This window comes from Cinclus cinclus, chromosome 29, assembly GCF_963662255.1.
Source record: "Cinclus cinclus chromosome 29, bCinCin1.1, whole genome shotgun sequence".
Classification (NCBI taxonomy): Eukaryota; Metazoa; Chordata; class Aves; order Passeriformes; family Cinclidae; genus Cinclus; species Cinclus cinclus.
Window position 1 is genome coordinate 4044690 of NC_085074.1, and position 23257 is coordinate 4067946.

Consider the following 23257-nt stretch of genomic DNA (forward strand, 5'->3'; position numbering starts at 1 on the left):
GCAGCGAAAAGATTTGGCGTTTTGTGAAGAAGCAGCAGAATTGGTTTTGGGTGTTTTACCAAGGTGTGCAGAAGTTTATGGCTACAAAGGTCACCCATGGATCCCATGGCTGCAGCCTGTCCTTCTGTCCTGTCCCTCTCTGAGCCCCTGCCTGGTTTTTGCTCTGCTTTCAACCATCCCCAGAGCAGAATTTCCGCTTTCCTAATTCAGATTTACTCAGTCCTTGGGCAGGTCCAGCAGTTCTGGCCTCAAGCAGCCTGGGTCAATGAGGAGAGGGACAGAGGGACAGGGAGACACAGGGACAGATGGACACAGGGATGAAGGGACACAGAGCAGGACTGAGCAGCAGAGGCAGAGCAGAGGCAGATTTTGAGGAAGGCAAATGTGGCTGTAATGGGTGTTCTGGAAGGAAGTCAAACCCCAGCCATTGCTCAAGGTTTGCTTATTGACTTTAACCTTCAAGGTAATTTTTTAACTTGACATTGGGGGGAAAAATTAGCCAGAAAGTCAAGAGCACTCGAAAAAAGCTGCTAAAATTGCTTAGGCATCATCATTATGATTGTATGTACACAGCGAGCTCTGCACAGGGCATGGCCATAAATCCCCCTGCTGACTCAGGGCTAAACTGGGAATATTTACTCAGGGAAGCAGTTCCCTTTCTCTCCTTCCCCGGGAGTGCAGCCTGGCTCTCAGCAACACTCTGCATCCCAGATGAATAAAAATAAAGAATTAATGCCATGACTCCTATTGTCGAGGCCTATTGATTCGACTTCGCTTTATTCTTTTTAAACCTGAATTTCATTTTGCAGGAAGTGATGTCTGTGGAAGAGGAAACTACTTCTTGCTACTGCCTGTTGGATCCTTATGCCTGTCACATTCTCTTAAACAGCTTTGGAACTTATGCCCTAATTGGGGAACCCATCTCTGACTGCGCCGTTCGACAGCTGAAAGTCGCCGTTTTTGGCTGCCTGTCTTGCAATTCTCTGGATTACAATCTGAGGGTTTATTGTGTGGATAACACCCCTTGTGCATTCCAGGTAAATGGCTTCGCTTTGCTCCTCTGGCCTTGGTTTGTTTTCCCATAAGATGTTGACATCCTTTTGCTCCCAGGGCAGCCCCAGCCTTAACCCAATGAGAATAGTGGGATTTTTTTTAAGCACTGCTGCACCATCAGAATAAATCCCTTAATTTCCCTGCAGTTGTGGATTTCCACTGAGAGCTTTAGGGTAGTCAAACTCTCTTGTTGGCTCTCTCATTTTTTGCCACATTCTCAACTACCCAAACTCACCCAGCCCTCATTTACAAAAATTCAATTATCCTGCATTTCCTCTTAAAAAAAAAAAAAAAGCCCAATCCTCGCATGGCAATTGAGACGACAATGATTTTCCTGCACCGTGTTCCAGGACAAAACAATGTCATTCTCTGGCTCTTGATAAACCCAGGAGCTTTCACAAAATGCTGTTCTTTGGGGAACTGAAATGCAACCAGTTGTGAGATGAATTTTTCCTTCCTTTTGCTGTGGCACAGGAATGGAAACACGGCTCTGACTGAAGCACATGCTGCTGTCTCTGTGCTTCTAATAAAGGATTGTTAGATGCTCACAATGGCTTTGTAATTATCCTCTTTATAACACTTAGACAATTAGTGGGTACCGGTGTCTTCCTGATGAGTCTGGAGGAAATGATCAGAAGAATAATTACCAGTTCTCTGCTCTCCCAGGAGCGAGAGCAGGGGGTTGGAGATAGTGAGACAAGCGTGCACTTGTAGAAGGATGTGGCCCCTAAAAGCAAGTCAATGTTCGTGGGGAACACGGGAAATTCCAGAGGTTTTGGGGTAAAATATCAGAGCTGGGGTTGCCAAACTGTGCTTGATGATTAATCCTGCACAGTGCAGGTTTATGTAAGAGACCAAATTCCCTTGGTTTTGATTTTTTTTCCCCATGCAGAAACTGTCCTTGCTCCTCCAGCAGCTGAGCTGGGCCTTTGTGAAGTTCTGAGTTTCCTGGGAAACTCCTGGCTCTCAAAACTGGAGAGACCCAGGTCCTTTGTGTTTTACCCAAATGCTGCTGGAGGAGTCCCAGGTCTGTCACTGAAGGCAGAGCAGCAAAAACACCCAACATGCTCAAGGAATTTTGAGAATGGTTAAGAAATAATCTGCTCCCTTTGCGGCTGGAAACCAAAAACTGAAGTCTCCCAATTCCTTCCTTCATATGAATCCCACCACAAGGGGTTAAACCAACCTAAAGGCCTGTAAAAATTGGTCCAGAATACAAATCCATTAGTGCAGTTTCAGAGAGCTCGAGCATTGAATTTTCAGAAGGTCACAATGATTCCAGGAGCTCCTCTAATGACGACTTTGGTCCTGACAAGCACTAAACCCCTCCGATGACACAGATTTGATATAATTTATGTGGATTAAGAAAGGTAATTTGGAAGCACTGCTTGCCTGCTGATTTTTAAAGACTTCTGCAACCTTTCCTCCCCCACTGGTGTTTTTACTGCAACAGCACAGGAATAAACATTGCTTAAGTGCAGGCAGGGGTGATTTTTTTTTAGCCATTATGTTTTAAATTCACAGAATTACATACAAATTTCTCTTGGAGCAGAGCCCTGGAGAGGTGTAGTGCAAACCCCTGCCCAGACTCTGCCCTTCACACTGCTCAGGGTCATGGCCAGTGCTTCTGAAAATGCCCCAGAGGTGGGAAATGGAAATTAATGATTTCACCTGAAGTGCTGGAGAGCTCTGAACAGCCCTGAGAGAAGTTCCAGCCAAGCTGCTCAGGAGTCCAGCTGTGCTGGGGGTGTTAGAGAGGGGAGACAGCCAAAAATTCAGTGTCCAACCACCCTCATGTGTCCAGAAGTGGGGCTGGCAGTGCCCAAACCCAGCCTTTTGGGAAATACAAATTTCAAACCCATCAGCTGCCCACGAGAGAAACTCCACTGAGCATTCAGCACTGGGGGGGAACCTGGGACCTCCACAGAGAGGGAATTTCATTGGGTTTGGGGTTTCTTCCTAATACTGAAAATATTCTTCCTTCTCCCTTGCAGGAAGTGGTTTCAGATGAAAGACTCCAAGGGGGGCAATTGCTGGAGGAACCCAAACTTTTGCATTTTAAAGGCAACACCTGCAGCCTCCAGATCTCAGTGCTGGACGTCCCTCCCTTCCTGTGGAGGATCAAACCCTTCACTGCCTGTCAGGTACCTGCATTTCCCTGCTTCCCTCTGCCCTGACGGGCAGAACCCAAATGAACCAAGGTTCCTTTTATTTAAACAGCTTTAAAGCTCCCGAGCATTTAACAAAAACATGTTGCCTTTTGATTCTGACAAACACAGATTTCGTTTATACCAGAATGCTGTAAATTTGTCATTTTACAGAAATGCTTGTGCTTCCCCTCATTTCAGTTGCCTCCAACAGAAGGCAAATATTCCTGCTCAAACTTAACCATTCCTCAAGATGTTTCTAATATCTGTCATTCCAGTTTTGATATAACTATGGAAATACGGCTGCAAATGACATTTAACTGTAACCATGAGTTCAAATCACAGCGCACGGAGACCAAGCATTAGAACTGAAGAGCAGCAAATTGGTTTTTCTCTTCTCCATTAATTAAGGAGGCTGTTGAAAACCGCAAAGGAAAAATCAAAACAAAAGAAGGATTTCCAAGGATTCTGATGACTGGAAATCCTAAGGAATGTGCTGGCACATGGAGTGGGCTGGTTTTAAAACACAGCACTCAATTAGAATGTACAATCTCCCTTCTCCCAGAAGCAGAGTCACAGTTATTCATCCTCCAAGATTTTGGCAAAAACCCTGTTTCAAATGTGCTGCCACATTCCCCAAAACATGAGGGTAATGGGCTCTGAAAGTTATAAACACAGAGCCAGAGCAAGCCTCTCCTCATTAACAACGTGGGGATAATTTGGGCTTCAACTTCAGAAATTAAATAAATGAATCCTTTTCAGCTTCTTAGGAAGAACAGCTTCTCGGTGTTCTGTTTGTTCTTCTCACTCACCTGTATTTTAAAAGCCAAACCGAGTAGGGTTAGGATGTCCCAGTTCTCAGCAGAGACCTGCCAATGTCTGTCCAAAAGAAAATCAAGTCAGAGGAGTTTCCTCTTAATGCAACAAATTCACGTCTGCCCTCAGCAGATTATAGAGCTCCATACTTTGATTAATTTATTGTCTCCTAATCCCTTGTCCAAACACGAAGAATAAATGTCTGGAATTCAACCTCCAAGTGCCACTTAGAGGCTGATCAGAGCAGGGACTCAGGGCTGGAAAAAAGTCTATGCAAAACCTCTGCTGCCAGGATGGGCTGAGCCAGGGCTGCCCTGCCCCAGAGGAATATTTACATTTTATAGCTGAGCGTGATTGGGTTGGCCTGGACAGCTCAGAAACACAACCACAGTTCCTAAGAGGAGCTGCAGAACCTCGCCTGGCTCTGTGCTTCCCTCGCAGTGGAAAGTCTGGTGACAGTTCTGGTTCTGTTCCAGCCTCTTTATAGAGAAAAGAATCTATTTTTGCACGTGGAGTTTCTTCCAGTGTTCCCTGGGTTCCTCTCCTACATCCCACCCTGTGAGAGCAGCTGCTTGTGCTGCCTGGCAGGAACAACTGAGCACAGCCTGTTCCAGGAATGTCTCTGGTCCACCACCAGAACCTCCCTGGGCAGCGCGGGGAGGGAAGATTGATGGAAATGATGTCTCAGACAAGCAGCAGTGCTGCTCCAGGGCCGGGGCAGTGAATAAATCATGCTGAGGAGCTGCTGGAAGGCAGCTGATGGCAGGTGGCACCAGCATTCCTGCAGACTCTGCTCAGACCCTGTGTTTGTCCTGGCCTGGCAGGAGCAGCTGCCCGGGGCTTGGCTCCCTGCCCACCCAGCATCCCTGGAGGATCCAGAGCAGAGCAGGGACGGCAGGGCAGGAGCTGGGCAGGAACCTCTGGGTGCTCAGAGCAGCTGTTTGCCTCCCATCCTGCATCTCCTGGAGGATCCAGCTCTGCCTGGGGCCATGAGATGATTTACGGCCTCTCTGTCTTCAAGGAGCTTAATTACAAATGCAGAATGGAGCTGAAATCATCTCTGGAATACTCCAACCACTCATTGCTCCAGCACTCTTGCTGCTTTGTATTGTTTCACACAGCTCCTTTCAGCTGAGTGATTCTTCCACTCGGAGTGAAAGCAGAGATGATCACCCTGAAAAAAAATCTAATTACAGTTGCTCCACTTCTAACATTTTGCTAATGTTTCCTTTATCACTGTGAGCATCTTCCAACTGCTGCTGCTCCCAGCTGGGGATCGGCCTGGGCTGGGGGCAGGCAGGGAGCTGGGGGCAGGAGGGGAGGGTGGCAGGGCCAGGGCAGATTCCAGTGTGAAGTTCCTTTCCTTGGATTCTGGTTACAAGGTGATTCCAAGGAGACACAGAGAAGAATCCTGATCCTGCTGAGGGCGAGGAAGTGAAGTGCATCTTTTTGAGTGTCTTTAAGCATCTTTTTTAAGAGTCTCCCATTACTCGTTCCCCTGAGTCAGCCCTGACACCTCTCAGTCACCGCGACACCTCTGTGTTCATCAATGCAATCCCCATTTTCTGGCTTTGTGATGCTTGGAGCTGCAGGGGACATTACTGAGCTGGCCCCAGCAGAGCAGGCCGTGGGTGTTTGCCCCTCTGGCCGTGTCCCCTGTCCCTGAGGTGTCCCTGTCCCACAGGAGGTGCCGTTCTCCCGCGTCTGGCGTGGCAGCACCCGGCCCCTGCTCAGCGCCTTCTCCCTGGAGCGTTTCAGCCCCGCCACCACCCAGCTGTGCTGCACCGTGTGTGTCCGGCAGCTGCAGGGCCACGAGCAGCTGCTGCACGTCCAGACCTCCGTCCTCGAGGTAAAACCTTCGGCAGCCCCTGCTCTGGAGGGCGAAGTGGTCATGGAACAGAACCCTGGGGTGGGGTGGGGTTGAGTTGAGTTGAGTTGGGTTGGGTTGGGTTGAGTTGAGTTGGGTTGAGTTGGGTTGCTTTGGGGTGTGTTGAGTTGGGTTGGTTTGGGATGGGTTGGGTTGAGTTGGGTTGGGTTGGAAGGACCAAAGACCTTAAATCCCATCCAGGCCCATCTTAGGTGGCTTTAAAAAGCAGCATAGCTTCCCTCAGATTTATGGGCATGCCACAGGTGGGCTGGAGAGAAGGATAGGGAGGACCTGTCCCTGTTTTCTGCCATGGTGATTTACATCAGGGCTTTTAGAAAGCCAAGGGTGTAAATTTGAGGCTGCTGCATGAGTTTACATTGGCTTTTAAATCCAGACTGCAAAGAGGACAAATGTGGCTTCTGCCCATCTTGGCTCTAACCTCCCTGTCCTAATGTTTCTTTTCTTCAAAGTATTTACTCATAGGAGTCAATTCTGTTGAGCAGATAGCATTTCATGTATGAGGTTTTGGGATTAAAAGGTGCTTTTTAGGGCAGAGACCGGGCATGGGCAGGGGCACCTTCCACCCTGCCAGGTTGCCCCAAACCCCTTGGACCCTTCCAGGGATGGGGCACCACCTCTCTGCACACCCAGTTTCGCCCTTTCCTCGTGTAGTTTTTGCTCAAAGCTGGAACCAGTCTTTAAAGCCTTGCAGATCCCATTTCCAGAAGAATTCAAGGCACTGAGGTTCCACAGCACTAACAATAATTGATCAATAATTTAATAATTTACTGATTGGGTTGGTGGTTGCAGGTTCCTAGCAGGGCTGGGAACAGGGTTGCAAACTGTGCCCAGGGACTGGGCCCTGCTCATGGTTAAAGAAATCATGGCTACAGCTGAGCAAGCTGCTGATATGTCCCACAGCCATGAGAACTTCGGCAGCTGCAGTTTTTTAGATTTTTGAGCATCTTTGTTGATTAATCTGGGTTAATGCTTCTGGATTAGAGCTCTACAGCCATAAATGCTCTGAGCAGGGAGTGCAGCAGCTGGACAAGAGCAGCAAGAACATCATCCTGTGTAAGAACTCCTCAGAAGCGGCCGAGTGTTTTCTCTCCTTTGTTGTTATTCCATCAAACCCCTCTGTCACTCTATCTGTGTCTCCAGCCCCTGTTGCTGCTGCCTTGTTCTCCCTCTCTGCTGTGTTTTTGAGGGCCCTGTCTGTACACAAGTCCCCAGAGCATGTTCCAGTTCTGCCTCAAGCACATTTGCTGCTGTGGAAGGCTTTCTCATGCCTATCTCCAGCAGTGATTGAAGAGGGAGGATAATTTGACTGCAAAATAAATCTATAAGTGACAACTCCCGCCCGGAGCTGCTCCGTGCGTGACAATCCCCGGAGCGCTCGGGTCGCTGTGCTTATCTCACACGTGCAGGGCCGGAGCATCTCCTGCTCTGCATCCTGAGCAGGGCCCAGGGTGGAGCTGCAGCACCCGGAGCTGAGCCTGGCTGAGCCTGGCTGGCCCTGGGGATGTGTCACAGATGCTGGATGGAGACCGCACCATCGCTGCTGGTTAATGTTGATGCTGTGTCACTCTCGGATGAGTAATGCACTGAAATTTGACTCTGTTATGGGAGACTGGTGTGATTCCATAGGAAAAGAGGGGCCAGATCCACAAAGGACCTGGATTCCAGAGGGGCTCAGAGAGCTGAAGTGCTTATGGAGTTCAGGTGTTTAAAAAAGCCCAAAGAAAGAGAGAGAGAAACACAAATTTGTGTGTCCATGTTCTGGGTTTAAGCAATCAAAGAGTAGGAAACCAGCCCTGCACTGTAATACAAAAATAACCAAAAAAGAAAACTCATGGAAGGAAAACAGCACCATTTCAAAGCTTTTCAGGCACAGGTCCTTGTTATTTTCTAGGTGTTCTTTCACAAATCACAAAAGCACCTCTTAGCTCAGTCATTTCCTGTTGTCAATTCAAGCAGCAGGAGGAATCCCAGGCCAGGTTTGATTCTCCCTTCACCTGCTTTGCTTTTTACCTGCCTTGCTTTCCCTTTCCCTGCAGACTGAGAGAGAAAACATCACCTTCTTTTCCCACGAGGACAGCTCCTTCCCGGCCCAGCTGGGCCCCAAGGCGTTCAAGATCCCGCGCTCGATCCGGCAGCGCATCTGCGCCACCTTCGATTCGCCCGGCGCCAAGGGCAAGGACTGGCAGATGCTGGCCCAGAAAAACAGCATCAGCAGGTGATGATGCTCAAGCTTCAGCTTTCATGTTTTCCAGATTCTGCATTGCCTTAGTGTGTGACTGAACTCCACACAAAGTGTTAGCGAGTTCTCCTCCCAGCTCAGTCACACAAAACAATCCTTGAACAGCCCCCAGAACCAAGGACACCGCTGCAGCTTCAGCCCCAGAAAAGTGCCAAAAAAATAGCAAATTGAGGAGAGAATCTGGGAGGATGGGACTGCAGAACCTGGAGCTGGGGTCGGACAATTAACCCCAATACGGAAATGAACCAAAACTTATAAGAGGGTGAAACTCGTGGGGTCCATCTCGGGCAGAGCCACGGCTCTTTCACTGCCCAAGGTGAATCCTTTAAAAGCCTTTTAATAAATTCCACTTTATTCCTTTGACTCTGCCCAGCCTCTGCTCCAGGGAGCCTCTCCAGCAGTGCCCCGGGGGCTCTGGCAGCTGCAGTGGGAATTGTTGGCTGCTCAGGGCTTGGTTTGTTCCCTGGTGTGGGGGACCAGGGGCTCCAAGGGCTCCGTGGGGCTCGTTCCTCATTCCAGCTGCTCCTCGTGCTCTCCTGGCCACTCTTGGGAGTCCAAGGCTGCAGAAGGATTTTGTCCATCATGGAAACAGTTGTTCAAAGCACTCAGGAGGCCGCATATTCCCCCAGACAAATCCCCTTGGCTCCCATGGATGCTTTTCCTATTCCAAAATGAATCCTGCAATTTTTTTTTTTTTAAGGGAAAGACATCTTTAAAAGAGACAGTCATGCTCTACTGTTGGGAGTAATAATATTATGATTATTAAAACTGAAAGATGCTGTGAAAACCAATTTAGTTCTTACTTTGCTTTTTCTGCTTGGCTAAATTAAATTGGCGGAGGCAGCTCCCTCACAAAAATATTTTCTGATTGTCACAAACTCTATAAACATGTTCCCAGGAGAGCAGAGGAATACTTAAATCAAGCAAAGTAACTTTCCATTGGCTCCTGGCTTTGCGTGGGAACCTCAATAAACCACATCTGAGCTACAGGAAGAAGAGTTTTGGATAAACACTTTGTTTTCCCAAATTCTGTGTGCAAATCACCCCTGCAGGGTCCTAAAAACAGCGCATTCACAAAATAGAAAATCACAGATAAAAGGTGTTGTGTCTTTGCATAACCACGAGCACCAAGTGCTGTAAATTCCTCTCCCTGGCAAATCCTTGCTGTGTTTCCAGAAGGGATTTGTTAGCTCATCCCAGAGGCAGCACTGCTGGGCCTGGGGACACCTCGGGCTCATGGTCACTGTCCCTGAGCTGGGCATTTGCCACATCCCGGGCTTGTGGTCACTGTCCTTGTGCCAAGTTTGGCCTGGGGACATCCTGGGCTCATGGTCACTGTCCTGTAGTGAGCTGGGCAGGGCAGGTGTCATACCCCAGGTTCTTGGTCACTGTCCCCGGGCAGGTGCCATACCCCAGCTCGTGGTCACTGTCCCCAGGCAGGTGTCATACCCCAGGCTCATGGTCACTGTCCCCGGGCAGGTGTGATACCCCAGCTCATGGTCACTGTCCCCAGGCAGGTGCCATACCCCAGCTCGTGGTCACTGTCCCCAGGCAGGTGTCATACCCCAGGCTCATGGTCACTGTCCCCGGGCAGGTGTGATACCCCAGCTCATGGTCACTGTCCCCAGGCAGGTGCCATACCCCAGGCTCATGGTCACTGTCCCCGGGCAGGTGTGATACCCCAGGTTCTTGGTCACTGTCCCCGGGCAGGTGCCACGTGAGGAGCCACCAGCCCTGGGGAGCTCCTCAGCTGATCCCCCAGCTCTGCTGGAGAGTTTTGATTTCCCAAAGCCACGGATGGTGCTGGGCCCAGGGCACAGCAGCAGCTGCTGATCCCTTTTCCCTCCCTCCCTCCCTCCCTCCCCTGCAGGAACCTGTCCTTCTTCGCGGCCCAGAGCAGCCCCTCCGCTGTCATCCTGGACCTGTGGGAGGCTCGGCACCAGCACGACGGGGACCTGGACTCGCTGGCCTGTGCCCTGGAGGAGATTGGAAGGACACACTCCCAGCTCTCCGACGTGGCAGAGCCCGAGCTCGAGGAGCCCGAGTTCCCCTGCAGCAGGAACGGACTTTAGTGCCTCTGTCCCACCAGGACACGCGGCCAGCCCAGCCCTGAGCCCTGGGACAGGGGACAGGGGACACGAGGGTCTGTGCCCCCGGGGATGGAACTCACCCCATCAGTGGCCGTGGGAGGAGCAGAAGCAGCCCTGCTAAAAAGCCTCTGGTGATGAGGAAAACGAGCTTCTCCCTGTCCTCCCCCACTTCAAACCCATCTTTTGGTGCCCCAAACAAACCTGCACTCGTGTCAGTCCCGGGGCAGGAGGGACAGAGACGCAGAGCCATAAGAGGTAAATGTTATTGTGTATTTAGGAACAGTCATGTTCATGTGATGCCTAGTGAAAATCAACAAATAATGGTGGACATTTCGAGCCACTGGAGGTTGGTCCTGGTTAAAAGGTTTCTCGCTTTGAGAGTGGTTTAAAACCCCATCACGTTGTCACTTTATGTCTGCTACAGGAAAACTGAAAATCTGGCCTTATCCTGTTCAGATGTTTGAGGAATTAGAAGATGTCATAATTATTCCATATCATGTGTGTTGCAAATAATTTGTTTTAAAAATTCAGCCCCCTAATGAATGTACACTTGCTGCAGAGCTTTGGTGCCTGCTCTGCTACCAAAATTTCAGAACAAACCCCTTCTGTCTGAAACTGGGGGGTGTGCACACGCAAGAAGAATTTTCTAATTTTCTACGTCCGCAAACTTTCATAGTCAAAAACTGTCTTTGGGGGTGGATTTAAATAACCAAATAACACACGGGAAATTTCCAGCCCTGTTTTACCAAGTTGAGATATTTATTTTTATTACTTCATGCTCTGTGGCTGAGCTGAAGGTGGAGGCAATCAGCATAGCTTCATTTTGGTTTGGTTTCAGAGGGAAACCACAAACCCCACACGGCACTGCCAACGCTGGCCTTGATTTCATTGCACAATTTGGGAATTTCACAGGACCCAGAGCTGGCTGTGTTACCTTGCTTTAGTTACAAATTGCATTTACCCCCAAAATCAGAATCTAACCAGAGAACTCACCTCGTTTTTTATCCGTTCCATACAAATATGATTTATGACTTCGGCCTAACCAAAAAGAGTTGTCACTGTGAGCGAGGGCCTGGTGGAGCTGGTGCTGTCACCATTATTTATTTTGAGCATTCTTTTCACTCCCATCCTTCACCACAGCCGAGGTGCTCCTCAGTCCTGGCTGCCAGGGGTCAGCCAGGAGAAACAGGAACAGAAATGAGGCTTTGGGAGCTTTAGGGAAATGCAGAAAACCCAGAGCAGGGATCTGGGGGCTGGTTTAGCCTCGTGTTTGGCTGGGGGCAGCAGGACAGCCCCCAGGGCAGGTCCAGTCTGGAACCATTCCTTCACCAGGACTGCAGTGTGAAAATCTGAACAGCAACAGCAAGAACAGCAACAGCATCTCTGTCCTTGCTCCTGCTGCTCTGAAATCACCAATGTCACTGCCTGGCCAGCTCAGGAACAGGCTGAGACTTGGGAATCCTGAGACCTGTGCAAACATTTCCTGCAGCTCAGCATCACCTGCAGCCTGGCAGATCTGGGGGCAGACAGAAATATCGGCTGCAAGCCGTCCCTGCTTTCAGCAGCACATGCTCCTCGTGGGGCTGGAATTGTATCTCCGGTGGCTGCCAGTCCTCCTCCTCCTCCTCAGAAACCCGCTCTTCTCTGGGCAAAATGTCAGGCATTAGAAAAAGCAAAACAAGGAATGGCATCCAGGGAAAACGCGGAGCTGCCGTTGTCGGGGAAACGGGCCCCGGTGTGTGCAGCAGGGAATTTGTTCTGAGCGCCTCAGAGCAGCTCTGCTCCTCCAGCAGCCTGGGCTGGTGTCCCCCCCAGCACAGCCCCTGGAGCTGCGGGGCCATTCCCAGAGCTCCATCCTGCATCCTGCTTCCCAAAACCGCGGGGCCAAAGGAGCTCCGAGCTCGGCCCCTCCAGCCTTTCCTCAGGGAACAGCCCGGGGGCTGTGCACACCCTCCCAGGGCAGGACCCCAGCCCGGGCTGGTCCCCCAAAGCCCAGCTCACAACAGCCCCACACCAGAATCCAAGTTCCACCCACGATCCCACGGAGTTCATGCCCGGAAAGGGAATAAATGTTCAAATTGGACAATTCCAGAAGGAAACTGCTCCCCCGTGGCCAGGGCAGGGCTCACTGGGATGTTGCCCCTTAGGTTTTGCTCCCTGGTTTTCCTTCCCTTTGGCTAAAGCAGCTCTTGGTTGCTGATCTCACTCTGTGAGAACCTGAATCAACAACTCTCGAGTTTTCCTTCCTATTCCTGACTGTGTTGATGCTCTTGTGCTCTTCAAATGAACCAGAAATGCCCCGAATATTTATTTCCTTTCTCCTTTTCTCTTAAACAGGCCTATTGCAAATCTCCGCATGTATTTATATGATTTTACCCAAAACACAGATGTGGAGGAGCACCTGGAAAAATATTAGAGGCCAGAAATTAAAAATTCATTCCTTTCTTCTGTTGTATAAATTATGATATTTGAGAAACAATTTTCTCAAACAAGAAAGGAAAAGAAAGAGAAATGTGATTTTCCCCCCTGTAGATTCCACATGGCTGCCCTGGCTCTGCTCAGTGGAAGGAGCCATTCTGATTTTACATCACCAAAGAATCTGCTTTAATAGATTTTCATCTTCCTGAGCACTTTGCCCAGGTATTTCTGTGCCATGAGTCATTGCAGACTAATGGCTGCATTTTAAAAATGACTCCCAGCTCCGCCAGCACCATAAAGCTCATTTCCATTTCGTACCACCCTGCACTCCCACAGAAATTTTATTGGGATTTTTGTAATAGATTAAAAGATACCAAGACGATTCTCTTAAAATCCAGGGAGCTGCTTTTGTCCTTGTTTTTATCTCTGGCTACAGCTGCTCTCCCCCTCTCTGGCCTGGGCACTGCTGGCTTTCAGAGAATCTTATTCAGCACAAATCACCAAAAAGGACCTTGCAGGCTCCAGGATATTCACAGCACACTGCAATCCATTCTTCTTTTCCACCTGCAAGGCAGTGCTGAGTGAGTTCTAAAGCATTCAATAACTGATCAATTCCAGAGAATATTTGCCACAAAAAGAAAGACACAGTTCAGGTCCATGGTGAGTTAAACAAGGGAGGGACTGGGCTGAGTTTCTCATCACCACCAGAATCTTCTTTTTTCAGGCTGGTTCTGTCTGTAAAACAGACTGCAGCAAAGAGCTGTGTCAGTTCTTGGCTGGTAATTAACCGAGTGGAAAACAGGAAATGAGATTTTAAATCCTTGACAACCGTGGATGATGTCCAGGGTTGCCTCTGTGGCCTTTCCTGGGCTGATTCCCCCAGGGAGTTCAGGAGCAGAGGGTGCCATCCCTCACCCAGAGCCTGTCCCTGCTACCCCTGCCAGGGGTTGTTGACTCCCGGGATGAGCTTTGGTGAAAGCTTTGGAGGAGCTGTCCGTGTCGTGTTCAGTGTGCTGTGCAGTCGAGGTCAGGAATTTGCCTCTCTAGTTTCTGTGTTAGAGGTGAACGGTGCAGATTCTGCTGCTGCCCCGATCCAGGCCCGGGGAGAGGGGGCTGTAATTCCCAAGCTGTACAGAAGCTGCTTTAACCGAGCTGTGGAGTTGTTTTGGTTTGTGCTGCAGGGGCAGTGCCAGGACACAAGGGCAGCATCCCCCACCCGTGCCACAGGGTGCCCAGAGCTGGAGTCACGGAGTCCCACAGCGAGGGTTGAGCTGTGCCTGGGCTGGTGTGTGCCAGGAGAGCTCTGGATGTGCCAGGAGAGCTGTGGTGATGCCAGGAGAGCTGTGGTGATGCCAAGAGAGCTGTGGTTGTGCCAGGAGAGCTCTGGTTGTGCCAGCAGAGCTGTGGTTGTGCCAGCAGAGCTGTGGTGGTGCCAGCAGAGCTGTGGTGGTGCCAGCAGAGCTGTGGTTGTGCCCTCAGGGTCAGGGTTGTTCCAGCAGCCCCACGAGCCCCCAGTGCTGAGCATTGTCCTGAGTGCCACTGGTGTCACCCTCTCACCGCTGTCACCCTGTCACTGCTGTTGCCCTGTCACTGGTGTCACCCTCTCACCGCTGTCACCCTGTCACCACTGTCACCCTGTCACCGGTGTGACCCAGTCACTGGTGTCACCCTGACACTGCACACAGCCCTCTCTGCCCAGCCCCAGGGGTTCTGTGGCACTCAGGGCACTTCAGGGTGCCCTGCACCAAGCCTGGCCTGGCAGGAGGGGAAGGTTTGGGGTTTCCTCTCAAACCCTCCCAGGACTGCCCGAGCCCTGGGTCTGGCAGTGTGGGACATCCAGCCTGTGCCGTTCCCCACAGGAACTGGGGATGTCGGTCAGGATTTCTCCTCCAGCACCTCCAGGTGTCCCCATTCAGGCTCTGGAAGGCCAGGGAGGGATATCTTTAGGTGAAGCTGTCGGTTTTTGTGTTCTTTCCCCTCTGAACCTAAAGCCCAGCCCTAAGTGCTGAGCCTCACCCAGCTGGGCAGGGCACGCACAAAGGCTGGGCTCACAAACCCAGCTTTGGGGACAGGAGCCTGCCACCAGCTCCCCTGGGACTGCTCCCACCCCTCAGTCCAATTCCTCCCACTGTGACCCTGATCCCAAAACGTAACGTTCAGTGCGGGTTTGGGTCAGGTAAAACGTGCTGCTGCTCATTCTGGTGAGACTCTGAGCAGTGTCAGACCAGAGATAACAAAATTCCCATTGCATTTTCAACTCCCAAAACTTCGGACCAGCTCTTAGGTGAAAACAGGAGGAGGAACTTCAACCCAATCCAACACAAAACGGGAATAATTCCCTAAAAAGAGAGGGGAAAAAAAACCCACAAGTACTCCTCTAGAGAGACCTCTTTCTCTTCTGCTCCTTTATTTTTGCAATGGATATGTTGGGAAAAGGTCGGCTCCTGGCTGCTCTGCCTGAGCATCCCTCCCTGCCCCGGGCTCGGCGTTTTTGGGGTGAAGGAGGGCAGAGCTCTGAACCCTTTCTGTAGGATGGAGCTGAAGGGAGACAGAACATGGAATCAAAAGCATGGCCTTGGCTTCATACCACACTTTCTGTGCCTTGTTCTATCAATGTAAATTCTGAATGTTGTACAGTGAAAATACCTGGGAAAGACTCCTTGGAAAAGGCTGCACTGGCTTCTTTTTTCAGCACATGTACATATATAAATATCTATACATATATATATATATATATTTGGTAATGCCAAGCAGCTGTGTTCTATTGTCCTGGAGAAGTCTACGTGGACACTTTGGGTGTTTTCTGTAGAGTTTCAGACCTGTGTGGCCCCAGCCTTTGGGCAGAGATGTACAGATGGGAATTCTGGAGATCAGCTATTTATGAATAAAGAGTCTTTTACTGACCCCTGACCCTGCTGTCCTTTCACTGCTGGGGCCAAGCAAGGCCAGGCACTGGGAACGGGTTGCACAGAGGTTTGGGGGTGGATTTATGGTTTTAAATAACACATTTAATTATTTTCCTTCTCAAGAACAGCCCCCCGAAACCCATCCTGAGCCATCCCAGAGACTGAAGGAGGGACAAAGCCCCTGGTGTGTTCCCACCACTAAATCCAGTGGGTGACAATGGGATCCTGGCCATGGCACTCACCCCCAGAAATAAAATGTGTCATTAATCCACGCAGAGCAGAGGAAGTATCAATTAAAATTTGCCTACTTCAAGCCTAAATCCACCAGCAATAATCAAACTGACAGCTCTTAAATGAGACTTTGAGCATCAAACTAGAAAGTTTTTCATCCCAGTACATCCCAGCATGTTCCAGCACATTCCAGTACGTCCCAGCATGTTCCAGGACATCCCAGCACAACCCAGCACATCCCAGCACATCCCTGGCACATCCCAGTGCATCCCAGGACATCCCAGTGCATCCCAGTGCATCTCAGCACATCCCAGTGCATCCCAGCATGTTCCAGGACATCCCAGGACATCCCAGTGCATCCCAGGACATCTCAGCACATCCCAGTGCATCCCAGCATGTTCCAGGACATCCCAGTGCATCCCAGCGCATCCCAGTGCATCCCAGCACATCCCAGCACATCCCAGCACATCCCAGCACATCCCGGCACATCCCTGGCACATCCCAGTGCATCCCAGCACATCCCAGCACATCCCGGCACATCCCTGGCACATCCCAGTGCATCCCAGCACATCCCAGTGCATCCCAGCACATCCCGGCACATCCCTGGCACATCCCAGTGCATCCCAGCACATCCCAGCACATCCCGGCACATCCCTGGCACATCCCAGTGCATCCCAGCACATCCCAGTGCATCCCAGCACATCCCAGTGCATCCCAGCATGTTCCAGGACATCCCAGCACATCCCAGTGCATCCCAGCACATCCCAGCACATCCCAGGGACACAACCATGCCCGGGCAGTGCCAGGCTGTGCCCAGAGCCCACCCTGAGCCCCGGGATCAGAGCCCCCCTCTCGGAGGGGTGAGCAGCTCATTCAATCTTCCAGCAAGGTGATTTTATTTGATTTTATTCCCGGGCTGCCAGAGGCGGAGATTTAGTGCCCCATTCCTCACCTGCCCTCTCCCTGCCGCTCATTCCTTTATATTTGTTAATGGCCTTTGCTCTTGTTATATAATCCTGTCAGGAGTGTAAAAACGTCTCTCAGGACTGTTCAGGGGTGTAAATCTCCCGGCCCTGGCGCTGCCAGCGCTGAGTGTTGGTGGCAGCAGCCCTGGCCCGTCCTGCAGTAATTGTCACCACATGATAGCAAAGTGGGAGACTTAATAAGGTCATAAAGCAGGATGGCATGAGTCGGGCTGATGGGGAATTTTTTCATTAACATTCAGGAGATGTGGGTTCGGTGGGACAATAAATTACAGCAGCTGAACAGAAATGACCCATTTGATTATTCAAGACTTTCCAGGAATACGGGGAGGGGGGGGGGGGGGGAGAAAACCAGGGCCGGGACAAAATTCCCACAGAAAAAAAAAAAAAAAAAAAAAAAAAAAAATTAAAATTCCTCTGTGTTCTCCAAGCTCTGCTCACCAAGCCGAGTTCAGCCCTGGAGGGGGGAGAGGAGAGGCTTTGCAGCTAATTTAGCTTCGAGTGGAGTAAAATCAAATATTCCCATCAAACCTGCTGCACGCTGGTGGCAAAGAGCTCCGTGCTGATTGCAAGTTTCCAGTGCAGAGCCCTAAATCAACACCAGAAAAGCAAATTTAAAAAAAAAATAAAAATACAGAAATAAAGATGGAGATAGTGCCTTCTCCACCCAAGCATTTTCCCCTTTGTTTGATCCCATCGTGTCCTCGAGCTCCGGGCAGCTCCTGAAGCCACACCTGGAGCACGAAGTGACCTCAGAGCCCAGACCCAAGGCTTCAGCACTGAGAAATACCTGAACCACCGCTGTCACTCCTGTGGGAGCTGCTGGGCTAAAAAAAAAAAAAAAAAATTCTGATTTTTAAAGGTGCTAATTAACAGCTGAGCTCTTCTGAGAAATGTCAGGCCGTTTGTGGGTGACAAACCCCTGTGAGAGCAGGACCCTGGATTTCCTCAGCCCCACTTGGAGGATGTAGGGATAAATCTTCCCTCTCATTACCTGGAATCCTCCGACACTTGCCCACGGCTAGCAATTATTTACTGCTCATTATCACGGGCTCCTGTCAGATTCAGGGAGCTGGGACTGAGCAGGAAACAAGGAACAGAGATCCTGGGCTTGTGGAAACACCAACAACATTAAAATGCAAGGGAAGGAAAAGTACCTTAAGCTCCTGCTCGATTTACAAACTTGCCGAGGAGTGACAAGCGTTCCTGAAAGGATTTGTCACCATCAGACCAATTTAAGGGGCTGTGACAGTGCTGAAACCTCTTCTCGGGGAGAGAACTTCACAGTTTTGCTTCGTGGAAAGTAAATTAAAATTCTGACTTTGGGAAAGGTGCGGTGATTTCCTTCCCTGCATCCCTCGCTGATTATTTCTGTTTAATTCCCCGTGCTAAGGAAGGCGCTGGGAGCTCTCTGCAAACACGAGGCTCATTAAAACCCCGGCCCAGAGTTCACAGAGATTACAGCACAAGGCTTGCACCAAAAAAAGCAAGCTGCTCTTTAAAAAGTGCATTTCCCCCTGGTTCTCCTTGAAGAATGAGTTACACCCTGGCTTATTTTCCTAAACAAAATCCTTTAGGAACTATCGCAGAAAAGCAGAGCCCGAATTTTCCTTGTTTAAGAGCAGTACCTGGTTTTATTGCCGATAAAAAATGGAAATGAGGGAGCAGAGTTTGTTACAGGGGAGGCTGCTGGGGCAGTGAGGGGCTGCCAGGACTCGAGCCTCACCTCGGGCTGCCTGGAATTGAAATTTTGGGGCTGAATTAATAACGAGCCCAGCTGGGAAATGCTGCCTGTGCCCTGCGGGGCTGGAAACGTCTTCTGACATTAATAAAAAGGGGAAGGGGGGGTACCTGGGCAGAGCAGGGAGTACATGGAATAAAAACCTTCCCTGAGCTCCCGACAGCCCAAGGGATGCTCCTGCTGGCTCCCACACTCTGCAAGAGGAATTTCACAGCTCGCTCCGTCCTTCCCAACACTTCCAGGATTTTCTGTCATTTCTAACCAGGGAAATCACCTCATTATCTCCATTATTACTCCTAGCAGCCCCTGGAATGTTCTGAGGGGTTCCACAGGGCAGTTTAGAAACCAGAGGGAAGTTGAAATGAAGTGTTTTTAACTCAGTTTGTGGGAAGCCCTCACTGGGGAAAGGCCGGTGCCAGGCACAGCCACATGGGATTGGGGCAGCAGGAAAACTCGGGAATGAGACAGACACGGCTCCTTGTGCTGTCCCTGTGCCTCGGTCACTCACCCTGGGTGTCAGCAAGCCTCACTGAGCTGGCACAGCAGCCCCAGCGCTGACCCCTGCCTTGTCAGGACACTCCATCCTCATCCATATTGCAGCACAGCTCAGCGAAGATTGATTCCTCACAGCCACTGACCCTTCCTCCCAGCCCTTCCATTCAAATCAGAGTGAACCCACCCTGGAAATCCCAGCGTTAATTGTTCCTATCCCAAACCCACCCTGGAAATCCCAGCGTTAATTGTTCCTATCCCAAACCCATCCTGGAAATCCCAGCGTTAATTGTTCCTATCCCAAACCCACCCTGGAAATCCCAGCGTTAATTGTTCCTATCCCAAACCCATCCTGGAAATCCCAGTGTTAATTGTTCCTATCCCAAACCCATCCTGGAAATCCCAGTGTTAATTGCTCCTATTCCAGGCTGCTGCAACACAGAGTGACAAGGAGCAGAGAAGGGGCTGGCAGAGACTGCAGGGCAGGAATGAAAGGCAGTGCTGGAGTTAAATGTAACGCAGGAATGAAAGGCAATGTAGGAATTAAAAGCAATGCAGGAATTGAAGGCAATGCAGGAATTGAAGGCACTCAGCAGAGCCCAAACAGGTAATTCTCACACCCAGAGCCACACCAGGATCCTTTATGGCCTTTACATCCCACCAGGCAGCTCGAGGGCTGTCCAAAATCTGCTTTGGAAGGTTTTGGGAGGGCTTTGGGCCCCACCCCCCGGATCCATCAGCTCTGCCTGAGGCGCTGCCAGAGCAAGCTGAGTGCCAAAATAAATCCAGCCCTGCCTCGGGGGCACCCAGGGCACTGCAGGAGGAGCTGGGGCACTGCAGGTGCATCCTCTCCATCCCTTCCACCCTCTCCATCCCCTCCGTCCTCTCCATCCCTTCCACCCTCTCCGTCCTCTCCATCCCCTCCATCCCCTCTATCCTCTCCATCCCCTCCGTCCCCTCCGTCCTCTCCATCCCTTCCACCCTCTCCGTCCTCTCCGTCCCCTCCGTCCTCTCCATCCCTTCCATCTCCTCCATCCCCTCCATCCCCTCCATCCCCTCCATCCCCTCCAACCTCTCCATCCCTTCCACCCTCTCCGTCCTCTCCATCCCCTCCATCCCCTCCATCCCCTCCATCCCCTCCAACCTCTCCATCCCTTCCACCCTCTCCGTCCTCTCCATCCCCTCCATCCCCTCCATCCCCTCCATCCCCTCCATCCCCTCCATCCCCTCCGTCCTTTCCATCCCCTCCATCCCCTCCAGGTCTGACTCTGAGCAGCTGCTCCTGCCCTTCCCTGGCACTGCAGCGTTCCAAGGAGCTGCAGCTTGGCCAGGGAGAGGGGGAAACTCTTCCCAGAGATAAACTCACTGCACAGGGGTACAAGAGAAGGGAAAAAAGGGCGAGGAGAGGCCAGCAGGCTGCTCTGAGCCCTGACGGTCCCCCAGGCAGGGCGGTGTCCCAAAGCCCTGGGCAGCGCAGCCTGGGCTCTCCTCAAACAGCGCCTGGGTACGCTCTGGGCTCTGCTTTGCCAGGACATTTCCCTTCCCTTTCCCCAGAAAAGCTCTGCACGCCCCCAAGGACAAAGAGCAGCAGCGTCACCTCAGCCCAGCCAGGAGATGCTGGGAACCCTGGGGCCAGCTCAGCGTTTTGCAGAGAAGTTAATTCAGCTGAGTGCGCTCGGGGAGCTGCAGAAATGGAGCTGGTTTGGGTCACTGAGTGCCCAAAGTCAGCTCGGAGCTGACACCTGAGCTCCTGCGCTTTCCCCGTGGCTGCAGCAGGACCAAACCCTGCCTGGCTGCACCTGGGTCACCTCCTGGCCCAAATTCTGCCCCAACAGCCGCCCAGAAAAACCCTGAGAACAGCCAGAGCTGGGCTGGCAACCAGCTGGGGAAGAGAGAGCTGCTCTTGTAATATCCCAAATACCAGGACATAGAAAATCCCTGGATCCAGAGCAAGGCTCAGCTCTAACGTGGAGCCAGAACAGCTCCTGCTTTAACCCAGGCACAGGAAAACACCGTTCCTGCTCCTGCACGCATTTGTCACTGCCCGTGTCCCCAGGGGCTGCCGCTGCTTCTCCAGGCTGGCATCTGGCAGAGGGGGAGGCACGGGGGGGATGCAGAGGAGACAGGGGAAGCTGCCAAGGAGACGCAATAAATTCATTTTTCCAACACAGGACCAAGCTTGGCGTTAAATGTCAAGTGCTGGGTTAGCAGCTGGGGGGGAACTCTGAAATTCAGGGTTGATTGGGCCAAATAAAGGCTGAAGGAGGCGGCACCTGGGACAGAACACAGCGAGCATTTCAGGGGTGCCATCCTCTCCCTGCCCCGAAATTCAGGTTAAAACCTTGCCCTGCAGAGGCTCAGCTGGGTCCCTTTCATCCTTGTCCCTTCCCTTGTCCTTGAATTTGTCCTTCCAGGTGAGAGTGAAGAGCCTGAGAGAGGCTGAGCTTTGCAGCTTTTTCTTTCTTTTTTTTTTTTTTTTTTTTTTTTTGAGCATACTGCTGTTCCCAACCAGCACCGAGCCCGGCCCGAGGCGATGCTGCTCCACACGCAGCAAATGCCAAGAAAATTAAAACTTTCTTCCTTTCCTCCTTAATTTTTTTTTTTTTTTATTTTCCCCCCTCCCCACTGAAGTTCAGATCCACTGCAGCAGAGCTCTCTTTGGGTGACCTTTGGGTGATGTTTGCTTTGCTGGCAGCACCAGGAGGGACGAGCCCAGCCCTGGGCAGGACTGGGGGGAGCTGCTCTGGGGTGCAGGAGAAAACTGAAATCCCAGCCCTGGGCACAGAACTCCGAGTTTTACTGATTATTTTTTACCACATCAGCACAATTTCCCCCTGGGAGAGCTGCAGAGCTCCTGGGATGAGGGCACCTCCCTGGTGGCGCCAAAAAAAAGTGACAATGGGCTGAAAAAAAGAGCCTGTCAGCTTTGTATATTTAATGTATTTAACCTCTATTTATTCTGCTTCCAAACTCTGAATGCCAATAAGGGATTCCTCCCGCTTAAAAGAGGAAAAAGGTAAAAAAAGCCCACGAGTGGTAGAGCAAACCCCAGCAGAGCCATCCAGGAAACAACAGAGAGCAGAATAATCCAGTTTCCAAACTTCTGTAAGTCGTAAGTGGGTTGGTGTTTGCATAAGTTCTGCAGGATTCTTGATTTAAAAATACATAATTGGAAAAACAAACCTTTCTAGCAGTTAGGCCTCACAGTTTGGGGGTTTAAAATGCTTTTGTAAATAGAATTATCTGCTTCAGAGACATTAAAGCCACCAGTGGAATCTCTTGCGTTACCACATCGTGAACATCTGACCTCCAACACGGGGAAATAATGAAAAATTAATGGATCCAGATGTGCCACCCCTGCCAGTGGCAGATGTTCATTTTACACACCATTTAGAAATCCCCAGCGCTTTGGAGTACATGAGGATGAAACGCTGGAATAATGGGAAGGAAGGGAACAAAGCTGGGCAGGGAAATGTGCACCTTGCCAGGGGGTGGAAATGCAGGGAAGGGCAGGAGATCACACCAAGAACGTGTCCCCGTCGTTAAAAATTAGAAATTAATTTAATTCAGGGACTTCTCCCAGGACACTGCTGGGGCTGCCCCCAACAACTTCTCCCAGCCCTTCCCAAAGGTGCCAAGAAGAACAAGAGGAACGAGTGGCAGAGAGTTTGAAGGAACAAAACTCGTTGAAAACTCAGCCCCAGCAGGAATCTGTTCCTCTGCCATGAACCACCATCCATCTTTTGTTTTTTTTCTCCTTTTCCATCTGGGGTTTTGTCCTCCTGGGGATTCTTTTTTCCTCCTTTCTGCCTGTCCCACGGAGCCCTCGATGAGGCCCAGCTGGAGCTGAGCTGTCCCCCCTCAGCTCTGCCCATCCTGCCCCACAGACAGCCCCGGATTCCACAGGCATCACTTGTTCTGAGCTGCTGCACAGGGCTCCTGCAGGGGCACTGGGATGGGCACTGGGATGGGCACAGGGACACTGGGATGGACACTGGGGCACTGGGATGGACACTGGGATGGGTACAGGGGCACTGGGATGAGCACTGGAATGGACACAGGGACACTGGAATGGACACTGGGACACTGGGATGGACACTGGGACACTGGGATGGACACTGGGATGGGCACTGGGATGGACACAGGGACACTGGAATGGACACAGGGACACTGGAATGGACACTGGGACACTGGGATGGACACTGGGATGGGTACAGGGGCACTGGGATGGGCACTGGGACACTGGGATGGGC

General features: G+C 51.0%; 1 protein-coding gene across 1 annotated transcript in view; it reads left to right on the forward strand.

Annotated features, from left to right (window-relative positions):
- Positions 1–10215, forward strand: part of UNC5D (unc-5 netrin receptor D) — a 53080-nt gene extending 42865 nt beyond the window's left edge. The window contains exons 13-17 of the mRNA XM_062510475.1: positions 810–1037; positions 3048–3197; positions 5701–5865; positions 7941–8119; positions 10014–10215. Coding sequence (XP_062366459.1) covers positions 810–1037; positions 3048–3197; positions 5701–5865; positions 7941–8119; positions 10014–10215 — 924 coding nt within the window. The remainder of the gene's footprint in view (positions 1–809; positions 1038–3047; positions 3198–5700; positions 5866–7940; positions 8120–10013) is intronic.
- Positions 10216–23257: the final 13042 nt, after the last annotated feature.